The sequence below is a fragment of the Manis pentadactyla genome, chromosome 10 (genome assembly GCF_030020395.1).
Source record: "Manis pentadactyla isolate mManPen7 chromosome 10, mManPen7.hap1, whole genome shotgun sequence".
Classification (NCBI taxonomy): Eukaryota; Metazoa; Chordata; class Mammalia; order Pholidota; family Manidae; genus Manis; species Manis pentadactyla.
In genome coordinates, this window is record NC_080028.1 from 68139149 (window position 1) to 68152725 (window position 13577).

General features: G+C 38.2%; 1 protein-coding gene across 9 annotated transcripts in view; it reads right to left on the minus strand.

The window, feature by feature from the left end:
- Positions 1-13577, minus strand: part of TMTC3 (transmembrane O-mannosyltransferase targeting cadherins 3) — an 84501-nt gene that overhangs the window by 17468 nt on the left and 53456 nt on the right. For 8 of the 9 annotated variants that reach the window (XM_036905337.2, XM_057486891.1, XM_057486890.1 and 5 more), the window contains one exon: positions 283-386. The exons of the other annotated variant lie outside the window; for it this stretch is intronic. In XM_036905337.2, coding sequence (XP_036761232.2) covers positions 283-386 — 104 coding nt within the window. The remainder of the gene's footprint in view (positions 1-282; positions 387-13577) is intronic. 9 annotated transcript variants of the gene reach the window in all.

Here is a 13577-nt window from a genome sequence, read left to right on the forward strand (position 1 = left end):
TGTTGAATTGAGTGCTCAATGTACATAATTAAAATTCTCTTCACTTAAAGTGATTTAACATGTTAACTTGTAATCAAGAATATCTAAATTTGTATCTTTATGGATTTTGTTTTTATAAGCAGACTATACAGAAATGTTTTTTTAATTACATGAGCCATAGATGGTTTATCAGACACCTTACTTTTATATCAACAAAATGAAGATAAGGATTTTCCATCTAGATAATTCTGTTCAATATGACATCTAGCAGACATGATACAATAGGAATAAATTATAACTTACTTGAGGCATCAGTGACTTAGCCATCATGTAAGATTCTTCAGCTTCTTTGGTTCTATTTAAATTTTTATAAGTTCTTCCTACATTCATGTGGGCACCAATGTCATCTAAGATTAAAAAAAAAATCTTGTTGGGAAAAATATACAGTATTTAATGTAAACTACTAAGACAGATTTCCAGCAACAAAAACAAGAGGCCAAAAATGAAAAAGCAGGCAATAGGTTCTGCTTCCTCAAAGTTCTTTAAGCACAATTTGTTACAACATATGATCAATGCTACCCCAGAAAATTGGTAAATAAAGTACTCCAAGGACAGAAAGTACACATATGATATGAAAAAAAATACAACAACATTTGAATGGATCCTAGAAGGGTTAAAATATGAGAGGGTAGAAATAGAGATAAGGAAGAAACATCATTTCTGTTCACTAGATTTTACTATATTACACAAAGGCTTGCTTCCATTTCCTTAACTGCAAAGCTTTGGAATTCACTTAAGAAGTATGGCTCATTTCTAAAGATGAAAAGGATCTAAAAGTGAAAAGCATCATCAAGATTCCTAAAATTGTTTCAAGCATTTTAAGTAACAAATATATACCCATGGTGGGATAGGGGCAGAGAGACTGAAAAACTTTACTTGTTTGTAAAAATTTTTGTGAATGTGGTTAAGATGCAAGTATAATGGAATCTCAGGACTCAATAATATTAATTAAGATGCAGCAGCAGCCCACTTCTCTTAAATAATGATAAATTCCTATATAATTTATTTAAAAAATTTTAAAAGGTGTTAATATCAGAATGTCAGCAACTTTGGTCTCATTTTCTGATATGGAAAAACAAATCCTCAGCAAATTTTTTTCAGGGACAGAAAAATATGCTATTTAAATAAAAAAGATATAAGAGTTAATTGCACAGTAGCTTAAAGATAGATTTCCCAGGAAATATTTCAAAGGTTTGGAATAAAGATAGAAATAAGGGAGATGGTCTTAAATCAGACAAATTTTACTCAACATGAATGTCTAACAGACATGACAAGGTTTGAAGTTATGATTACTACTTGCCTGTGACATCGGTGATTTTGCAATTGTGGAATAGTTCTCTGCCTGCAACTCCCAGGACACATAGGGGCCAAGCATATATATCTTAAGCATTTCCCTAGGAGGAGAGTAACAGTCCTAAGATCTTGCTACATTATGTTTCAGGCCAGCACTTGTATGCACTGCACAGCAACTCTCAGATGCAGTACAGATTTGATTAGAGAACTAGGGAGGAGACTGGGGAAAAGGGGTTGATTTTTTTGGTTTTGGATGTATTGCTGAATTTCATGGGGTCTCAGTAGGGGATCCAGCAAAAAAAAAAAAGAAAAAATTGGTTAGGCTAACCATTCTCAATCCTGGCTGAATATCGGATGCATATCAGAATACCTGTGTAGCATTTAAAAATTCAGGTACCTTAGCATCAACCAGCTCTATCAAAACAGAATCTTCTGGAATGGAATCTGCAAAAATGTTCTTAAAAAGTTTCAAAGGTAATTGTAATGTTGAAATGCATCGCATTACGAAGTACATATAAAAAGTAGACTGGTCTTTGCTCTTACATAGCTCAAATTTTTTTAACATCTGTTAAATCTGCATCATTTACTACAGAGATCAGAAGAGTTACTTAGTAAAAACTGAGGACATACAGAACCTGAAAAAATTATACAGTAAGAATTTAATATAAGGAAAGAATAAACTGAAAGTTTAGATAAATAGAAGTGTGATTATGCCAGCTAGGTATTTTAAATGTCACTGAAATCAGCCCCAACGAATCTTAGAAAACAAAGAGGTTATATATTTGGATGAGAGATGAAGCAAATTAGTATCAAGCTCTTAAGAGTAATAGCAAACAGATAACTGTCATCAGTGAAAACTTCAGATACTAGTGTAAGGTTGCCCAACTATCTCAAAGAACTAAGATAGCAATTCGATAGTCTAGCATCAAAGGGACTACACAATACAGATAATAAAATGAAAGCCATAATTTCTGAGCAAATTTTATGAAAAATTACAAAGTTTTAAGATTCCAGAGAAGAAAAGAACATTATTGGAATGGTAAATTTAAATTTGGAAAAAAAAAAAGGGGGGGGGGCCAAGAAGACAAAATGTAAAAATCAATGACATTTAAATGACAAAAATCTATGGATTTTCAAAGAACAGTCCTGCTATCAGAAGTACGCTCTCCCTAACCAACAGCAACAAGAGTCTAACAGTCTGTCTTGAATTCAATGTAAAGAGGACTGGCATGTATCAGGTAACTCTGCCTAATGATTCTTCAACCACCAGAGTAAACTTAAGTCTTCTCACCCTGAAGGCCCAGGCAACTATGTCATTTTCTAGTATTTCCTATCCACAAAATAGTCAATTCAGTTATAAATTCATAAACATCTAAAAACTCCTTAAGAGTATTTCCATCTTGATGGTATCAAAGTTGAACCACAGGTGCATGATTTTTTTCTAATATAAACAGTTTCAAAGATTTGGAGTTAGATAAAAGTGGAATCGTTGATTTTAAGGCAAAAATAAACCTTACAGAATTCTGGTATTCCCTGAGAAAAACTTACCCTTGTTTTGTAAAGGTGTTCATGGGAACTATAATTCTATTTGCAAAAACTGTATCTTTGTGAATTAGGATTTTTTTTAAGCACTTGTAACTATTATAAAAATAACACAGCAATCAATTGTTAATTTAACATGACACGACATATATGTCACCTGGTCAATGGCCACTTGATAGTTTATATTCTTATTCTGGCTAAGCAAACAAAGTCTTCAGATTGAATTTTTTTTTAATTAACTTTCAAATATTATGAATCCCTACTATGTGTGCTCCTATATTGTTCCAGGGTTTTAAACTCCATCTGTAAGCTTACTACTCCAGATTTTTATCTCTGGTCCTAACCATGCCCCTATTTCCAGACATAAATCTATCTCCACCTGTAAATCAAACAGGGATTAAAAAGGACTCTTGATTTCCTTCCTTATGTCATTTCCTCTATCAAATCTATGAAGAACATAGCTAATAAAAAACAAGGAATAAGCCAAGAAGCCTTGAAATGTCAAATTCAATGTTTCTAAACTTAGGTACTTTTTCATGATAAACTGTAATAAACTGATTTACCTCTTTTCCCTAGTCCATGGCTTATTAGAAACAGCAGTTTTGACGATATAGTAGGGAAGTCACACTAAAGGAGACAGGTTCAGCAAGTATCTCAAAAACAGCAAAAATCAGGCGAAGCCAAGATGGCGGCGTGAGTAGGACAGTGGGAATCTCCTCCCAAAAACATATATATTTTTGAAAATACAACAAATACAACTAATCCTAAAAGAGAGACCAGAAGACACAGGACAACAGCCAGACTACATCCACACGTGCGAGAGCCCAGCGCCTGGTGAAAGGGGTAAGATACAAGGCCCAACCCGGCAGGACCCGAGTGCCCCTCACCCCAGCTCCCGGCGGGAGGAGAGGAGTCGGAGCAGGTAGGGAGAGGGAGCCCAGGACTGCTAAACACCCAGCCCCAGCCATCCGCACCAGAGCACAGACACAGTGCATGCATGGACGGCTGGAAACTAGGGAAACAGGGCAGCAAGACCTCTGAGCGGGTCCCGAAGCTGATGCCCCTGTGACAAAGAAAAGCGAGTGCTTTTTGAAAGTCTTAAAGGGACAGGGACGCAACAGCTGGATGGAAACAACCCAGGTCACAGTACAGCAGCTGGAAATTCCAGGGAAACCAGGGCGCACTAAACCCCTGGGCAACAGCTCTGAGACCCCTCACGGAGGTAAACAGCCAAACAGCCCCCCGTCCATTACCCCTCCAGGGCGTGGCCATAGCAGAGAAGCAACCTGAGGCTGGCCACGCCCTCAGCAAGGGAGCTTCCTCCATACCAGCCGGGCAAGACACAAAGACCCAGTCTACATGCAATTGCCCAACACAAGCAACTAGGGGTCGCAGTTGTCCCAGTAAAGAAAGGCCAGTAGCAAGTGGAAAGTCTGGCTCTCCCAGCTGACGGTCAATAGCACCTATCAACATGAAAAGGCAAAAAATTTGATCCAGACAAGTCTAACCCAGACAGCTTCGGCATCTGCTACATCTTCCCCTGAGAAGGAACCTGGGGAGATAGATTTAACCAGTCTTCCTGAAAAAGAATTCAAAACAAAAGTCATAACCATGCTGATGGACTTGCAGAGAAATATGCAAGAACTAAGGAAGGAGAATACAGAAATAAAACAAGCTCTGGAAGGACTTCAAAACAGAATGGACGAGATGCAAGAGACCATTAATGGACTAGAAAACAGAGAACAGGAACGCAGAGAAGCTGATGCAGAGAGAGATAAAAGGATCTCCAGGAATGAAAGAATTCTAAGACAGCTGAGTGACCAATCGAAACAGAACAATATCCACATTATAGGGGTACCAAAAGAAGAAGAGAGAGAAAAAGGGATAGAAAGTGTCTTTGAAGAAATAATTGCTGAAAATTTCCCCAAACTAGGGGAGGAAATGGGCTCTCAGACCACAGAGGTACACAGAACTCCCATGACAAGGGATCCAAGGAGGGCAACACCAAGACACATAATAATTAAAACGGCAAAGATCAAAAACAAGGACAAAGTATTAAAGGCAGCCAGAGAGGAAAAAAAAGGTCACCTACAAAGGAAAACCCACTAGGCTATCATCAGACTTCTCAACAGAAACCCTATAGGCCAGAAGAGAATGGCATGATATACTTAACGCAATGAAAGAGAAGGGCCTCGAACCAAGGCTACTGTACCCAGCACGATTATCATTTAAATATGAAGGAGGGATTAAACAATTCCAGACAGGCAAAAGTTGAGGGAATTTGCCTCCCACAAACCACCTCTACAGGGAATCTTACAGGGACTGCTCTAGATGGGAGCACTCCTATAAAGAGCACAGAACAAAACACCTAACATATGAAGAAGGGAGGAGGAGGAATGAGAAGGGAGAGAAATAAAGAATCATCAGACTGTGTTTATAATAGCTAAACAAGCGAGTCAAGTTAGACAGTAAGATAGTAAAGAAGCTAACCCTGAACCTTTGGTAACCACAAACTTAAAGCCTACAATGGCAATAAGTACATACCTTTCAATAATCACCCTAAATGTAAATGGACTGAATGCACCAATCAAAAGACACACAGTAATAGAATGGATAAAAAAGCAAGATCCATCCATATGCTGCTTACAAGAGACTCACCTCAAACCCAAAGACATGCACAGACTTAAAGTGAAGGGATGGAAAAAGATATTTCATGCAAACAACAGAGAGAAAAAAGCAGGTGTTGCAATACAAGTATCAGACAAAATAGACTTCAAAATAAAGAAAGTAACAAAAGATAAAGAAGGACATTACATAATGATAAAGGGCTCAGTCCAACAAGAGGATATAACCATTATGAATACATATGCACCCAATACAGGAGCACCAACATATCTGAAACAAATACTAACAGAACTAAAGGAGGAAATAGAATGCAATGCATTCATTTTGGGAGACTTCAACACACCACTCACTCCAAAGGACAGATCCACCAGACAGAAAATAAGTAAGGACACAGAGGCACTGAACAACACCCTAGAACAGATGGACCTAATAGACATCTATAGAACTCTACATCCAAAAGCAACAGGATACACATTCTTCTCAAGTGCACATGGAACATTCTCCAGAATAGACCACATACTAGGCCACAAAAAGAGCCTCAGTAAATTCCAAAAGATTGAAATCCCACCAACCAACTTTTCAGACCACAAAGGCATAAAACTAGAAATAAACTGTACAAAGAAAGCAAAAAGGCTCACAAACACATGGAGGCTTAACAACACGCCCCTAAATAATCAATGGATCAATGACAGAAACAAAATGGAGATCCAGCAATATATGGAAACAAACGACAACAACAACACAAAGCCCCAACTACTGTGGGATACAGCAAAAGCAGTCTTAAGAGGAAAGTATAGAGCAATCCAGGCCTATTTAAAGAAGGAAGAACAATCCCAAATGAATGGTCTAATGTCAAAATTATCAAAATTGGAAAAAGAAGAACAAATGAGGCCTAAGGCCAGCAGAAGGAGGGGCATAATAAAAATCAGAGAAGAAATAAATAAAATTGAGAAGAATAAAACAATAGCAAAAATCAATGAAACCAAGAGCTGGTTCTTCGAGAAAATAAACAAAATAGATAAGCCTCTAGCCAGACTTATTAAGAGGAAAAGAGAGTCAACACAAATCAACAGAATCAGAAACGAGAAAGGAAAAATCATGACGGACCCCGCAGAAAAACAAAGAATTATTAGAGAGTGCTATGAAAACCTATATGCTAACAAGCTGGGAAACCTAGGAGAAATGGACAACTTCCTAGAAAAATACAACCTTCCAAGACTGAACCAGAAAGAAACAGAAAATCTAAACAGACCAATTACCAGCAACGAAATTGAAGCGGTAATCAAAAAACTATCAAAGAACAAAACCCCCGGGTCACATGGATTTACCTCGGAATTTTATCAGACATACAGGGAAGACACAATACCCAGTCTCCTTACAGTTTTCCTAAAAACAGAAGAGGAGGGAATACTCCCAAACTCATTCTATGAAGCCAGCATCACCCTAATACCAAAACCAGGCAAAGACCCCACCAAAAAAGAAAACTACAGACCAATATCCCTGATGAACGTAGATGCAAAAATACTCAACAAAATATTAGCAAATCGAATTCAAAAATACATCAAAAGGATCGTACACCATGACCAAGTGGGATTCATCCCAGGGATGCAAGGATGGTACAACATTCGAAAATCCATCAACATCATCCACCACATCAACAAAAAGAAAGACGAAAACCACATGATCATCTGCATAGATGCTGAAAAGCATTTGACAAAATTCAACATCCATTCATGATAAAAACTCTCAGCAAAATGGGAATAGAGGGCAAGTACCTCAACATAATAAAGGCCATATATCATAAACCCACAGCCAACATTATACTAAATAGCAAGAAGCTGAAAGCTTTTCCTCTGAGATCGGGAACTAGACAGGGATGCCCACTCTCCCCACTGTTATTTAACATAGTACTGGAGGTCCTAGCCACGGCAATCAGACAAAACAAAGAAGTACAAGGAATCCAGATTGGTAAAGAAGAAGTTAAACTGTCACTATTTGCAGATGACATGATATTGTACAAAAAAAACCCTAAAGACTCCACCCCAAAACTACTAGAACTGATATCGGAATACAGCAAAGTTGCAGGATACAAAATCAACACACAGAAATCTGTAGCTTTCCCATACACTAACAATGAACCAATAGAAAGAGAAATCAGGAAAACCATTCCATTCACAATTGCATCACAAAGAATAAAATACCTAGGAATAAACCTAACCAAAGAAGTGAAAGACCAATACTCTGAAAACTACAAGTCACTCTTAAGAGAAATTAAAGGGGACACTAACAGATGGAAGCTCATCCCATGCTCGTGGCTAGGAAGAATTAATATCGTCAAAATGGCCATCCTGCCCAAAGCAATATACAGATTTGATGCAATCCCTATGAAACTACCAGCAACATTCTTCAATGAACTGGAACAAATAATTCAAAAATTCATATGGAAACACCAAAGACCCGAATAGCCAAAGCAATCCTGAGAAAGAAGAATAAAGTAGGGGGGATCTCACTCCCCAACTTCAAGCTCTACTATAAAGCCATAGTAATCAAGACAATTTGGTACTGGCACAAGAACAGAGCCACAGACCAGTGGAACAGTCTAGAGACTCCAGACATTAACCCAAATATATATGGTCAATTAATATTTGATAAAGGAGCCATGGACATACAATGGCGAAATGACACTCTCTTCAACAGATGGTGCTGGCAAAACTGGAAAGCTACATGTAGGAGAATGAAACTGGACCATTGTCTAACCCCATATACGAAAGTAAATTCAAAATGGATCAAAGACCTGAATGTAACTCATGAAACCATTAAACTCTTGGAAAAAAACACAGGCAAAAACGTCTTAAGACATAAACATGAGTGACCTCTTCTTGAACATATCTCCCCAGGCAAGGAAAACAACAGCAAAAATGAACAAGTAGAACTATATTAAGCTGAAAAGCTTCTGTAGAGCAAAAGACACCATCAATAAACAAAAAGGAACCCTACAGTATGGGAGAATATATTTGTAAATGACAGATCCGATAAAGGCTTGATGTCCAAAATATATAAAGAGTTCACATGCCTCAACAAACAAAAAACAAATAATCCAATTAAAAAATGGGCAGAGGAACTGAACAGACAGTTCTCCAAAAAAGAAATTCAGATGGCCAACAGACACATGAAAAGATGCTCCACATCGCTAATTATCAGATAAATGCAAATTAAAACTACAATGAGGTATCACCTCACACCAGTAAAGATGGCTACCATCCAAAAGACAAACAACAAATGTTGGCGAAGCTGTGGAGAAAGGGGAACCCTCCTACACTGCTGGTGGGAATGTAAATTAGTTCAACCATTGTGGAAAGCAGTATGGAGGTTCCTCAAAATGCTCCAAACAGTCTTACCATTTGACCCAGGACTTCCACTCCTAGGAATTTACCCTAAGAACGCAGCACTCAAGTTTGAAAAAGACAGATGCACCCCTATGTTTATCGCAGCAGTATTTACAATAGCCAAGAATTGGAAGCAACCTAAATGTCCATCGGTAGATGAATGGATAAAGAAGATGTGGTACATATACACAATGGAATACTACTGAGCCATAAGAAGAGAGCAAATCCTACCATGTGCAGCAACATGGATGGAGCTGGAGGGTATTATGCTCAGTGAAATAAGCCAAGCGGAGAAAGAGAACTACCAAATGATTTCACTCATCTGTGGAGTATAAGAACAACAGAAAAACTGAAGGAACAAAACTGCAGCAGAATCACAGAACCCAAGAATGGACTAACAGGTACCAAAGGGAAAGGGACTGGGGAGGATGGGTGGGTACGGAGGGATAAGGGGCAGGGGAGAAGAAGGGGGGTATTAAGATTAGCATGCTAATGGGGGGGTGGGAGAAAGGGGAGGGCTGTAGAACACAGAGAAGACAAGTAGTGATTCTACAACATTTTGCTATGCTGATGGACAGTGATTGTAAAGGGGTTTATAGGGGGGACCTGGTATAGGGGAGAGCCTAGTAAACATAACATTCTTCATGTAAGTGTAGATTAATAATAACAAAAAAAAAAAGAAAGAAAGAAAGAAAGAAAAGGGGGATTACTCCCTGACAGGATAAAACTGTAAGTCAATGATTAATGCATGCTTTGAATATCCTTAATTTTGACCACTTAAAGGGTGTCAGATGATTGGCTATGGAGGTATATTTTTCTGATAATATTCCTTTCTCTTTAAAAAAAAAAAAAAGCAGTTCCTCTGTGGTGACCTCCAATGAGTTCTACACAATGGTATAAAGGGCATATCAAAGTGTGGGCAAAGGGTCTGTTTGTGTTTATACAGAGGATCAAAGCCTAATTTGGCTACCCCGAAAATGAACTAAGATACGATATGAAGAAGAACTTCCAACATCAGCACTCTCGGGAAGACTCATGCCAGAAGATGATCATCAAAAAACCTCAACAACGATCCACGCACTGCTACAGCTGTAGATGCACTCATCCCACCAGTTCCTGGACTTGCCATTGGAATTAAGAAGGAGATATCTAAGCTGGCCTATGCATACAGTAAAACAACAAATTTGACTGGATCTATACTGTTGGAACTCAACCAAGAATTAGGAGAAGTGCAAGTTGTAGCGCTCCAAAATCTTATGACTACAGACTATCTACTGTTAAAAGAACATACGGGATGTGAACAGTCCCCAGGAATGGGTTGTTTTAATTTGTCTGATTTCTCTCAGACTGTTCAAGCTCAGTTGGACAATATCCACCACATCATAGATAAGTTTTCACAAATGCCTAGGGTGCCTAACTGGTTTTCTTGGTTTCACTGGAGATGGCTGGTAATTATAGGTCTGCTTTGGTTATGTAACTGTATTCCTATTATGTTAATGTATGTGCGCAATTTAATTAGTAGTTTAAAACCTATACAAGCTGAAGTTACTCTACAAGAAGATATGTCAAAGAAATAATCAATCTTCTCATGTTTTCTTCTGCCTGCTACTTCTATAGCTTTTCTTCTTCCTTCCTAATTACAACACTTAAATAGAATTCGTGCCTCATATAGAATTTACCGAGTATCATAATTCCTCCAAGTGGTAAAGATACCTCAAGACAAATGCTGGGCATAGAAGCCACAGGGCATAAATCTGCAAAGAAGTAAAAAGCTAACCTTTTCAAACAATATGGCTTCTCTCTCACTTACCAACTTTATATTTCCCTGTATGGCCCCGGAAGATGACTGGTTAGCCAGAGACGGGTAAGATTCCTCAAGGGAGGAACAACCTAAGACAGGCACAGTCGCAGGGGGGCCATCAGGTGAGAAATTGGGGATCAACAGAGGTGAGGCTTAGAACCTCACCCCCCGTTTTGAGAGAAATCTGCATCCGTGGATGTTTTATTGCCCTTGTCTAGCTTGGATTAACACATAGTCTACAGGCACACACCTGATCATCTACATTTGCTCTCTTACAACACTAAACTATGTTTTCTACCTTTATCTTGCATCTACCTACCACTTCAGCATTTTATTAAAAACAATAATAATAATAATAATGATAAAGGGAGAAATGTGGGATCCACATATAAATCAAGTATAAAAATCAAGCGAATATTCATATTTTTCCTGATTGTTTATAGTTCATAATGTGTGATCAAAACCGAAAGTTTCTGTGATGACTGCCCTTGTACTGTTCACCATGTAAGAACTTATTCACTATGTAAGAATTTGTTCACCATGTAAGAACTTGTTCGTTATGCTTCAGAAGATTGGAGACTGATGAGAATTTGGCTTGGGGTGGATTAATGATTGTGTATTGAGCATTGAGTCCCCTATACAGAATTTTATTGTTGTTAACAACCATTTGATCAATAAATATGAGAGATGCCCTCTCAAAAAATAAAAAATACAGCAAAAATCAACAACTGACAATAAGGGAGATATTATTTTCAAACTGAGTGCCTATACTTGGCAACACGCTGAAATATGCACTATTCACTAGACAAAATTATACAGGCACATACAGACCTACCCACACCGTTAATTTAGTCTTTATAACAATGCAATGAAATAGAAATTACTATCCTGATTCTGAAATGAGAAGGATAAGAATGAAGAGGCCTAAACAGCATTCTTCTAAGTCTCAAAGTCTCTGTATATCTTTGATGACTTTGCTTCTCTAAAAACTCTTGAATCTAAGAGGCTTTAGAAAGGTATGAATTAACTGTGTATAAGACCATGTTAGATGATGCAGACGGTATGAATATGAATCAGATGCTCATGCTTCCCCTTGGGGAGCACCTCAGCTTAAATAAATGCAGATTTTTAGTAAATAAATATTTAAATAAAATAAATACAATACAGTATTAAATCGAAAATTACAAGTATCATAGGAAAGATACAGAAGTTTGAGGGATTTTTAGAAGAGAAACCATATAAGATGGGCAGGATATGGTAGAAGGTGGATGGGAAGGAAGCAGAAGGGAGGAATTCTGGGCTTAATGAAGAATATGAACAAAGGCAAAGAGGTAAGTAAGGAAACCCAGGACATGTACTCAGTATTTCAAGAAAAACTAAACTACATGAAGAGCCAGAGGAGACAAAACTTGGAAAACTAGACCAGCAGCTGTATTTCTACAACTTTCTCTTCATATTTCTCTAACTGAAATTTGGTTTTGCCTTGGAGAAATGGTTTACACTGTAGGTCTTCCAAGTGGTGGCTGTGTTCTTTTTTCTTATCCTTTGCAACACAGCCTGGAGGAAGAGTAGGTGCCCTTGATCCTTCGCACTTCCAGACCATTCTCACTCCTTAAAACCATTCAGCTGTGAATTTCAGGTCCTTAAGCCCATCACACTATTCTTCCTTGTTGCAGTCAACAATCTGGGTCATAGGTCCTGGCTCCTTGTCATTCTCTCCCACATCACAGATGTCAAAATTCTAGTGATTTCAAAATCTACACAGATTAATTTTCTAGTACTTGGCCTTGACATCCTTTCTTCCAATGATTGTCACCTCTGTCCTCTAACTAGTTAAATAGTTCAGTGGCCATAGTCATATCTAGTAGAAAAAAAACAGGGGGTAGTGCCCTCCACTCCCTACCCCTCCAAGGATATTTAGAAATGTTTGTGTGGGTACTTTTTGCTCATTATTCTGAATGAAAAGTAATGATGGCATTTGGTGGATGGGGGCCATGTTTAGTACATACCCTGAAATACAGGTCTGCATAGTCAAAACTCCAATAGCATTCCTACTGAAAAACACCATTGCTCCAGCTAGCTAGACCCTACTCAGACCCCAACAGTTCTTCAGATCTATAAACCACTGATCCTGTATTTCCTCCATCTTCACCCTCCCTCACATTCCTTTTTAACCTGCTTAGATTCTGTGTCCCATTATAAAAATCACTACTTCTTGTTTAATAATATACATCTGAAAAAATTAATAACCCTGTTTAAAAAAATCCTCCATGCCTGTACACCACAGCTGTAAAATAGTAGGAGAAAAACATGACAACATCAACTGATTAACTTTTAAATTGTCTTCCTAACCTCAAGTAAGTAGACTGTAAGAGCTGCTTGGCAATTATACCCTATTTTTCCTAGTCTATACACTTTCCTAGGTCTTTGTTTCTCAAAGTGTGATCCATGGGCTCAGCACCACCCGGTAATTTACCAGAAACAGATAACTTCACGCCCTACTCGAAACCTCCATACATCAGAACATTCAACATGACAAGACCAAGACCTCCAAGTCATTCCCAGGCACATTAAAGTCTGTGAAGCACTGTCCTGGATGACTACTTCATATCCGCTTCCTGTGCTTGGCTCTCCAGCACTCCCTCTCCCTTCATACTCTTTACTGATGGTTTTGTTTCTATTTCACTGAGAAAACAGAAGCAAAAAGAGGACAACTTCCAGAAGCTTCTCCCATATCATCTATTCACATGCCTATATCTATGTCCATACTCTGCCTTCCCTGTTACCACAGGTTAACTATTGCTTTTACACTGAATTAAGTTCTTACCCTGTGCACCAAATCCTACTTATCTTTTCTCATCTAACGAAGGACACTGATCCAAAAATTTGTC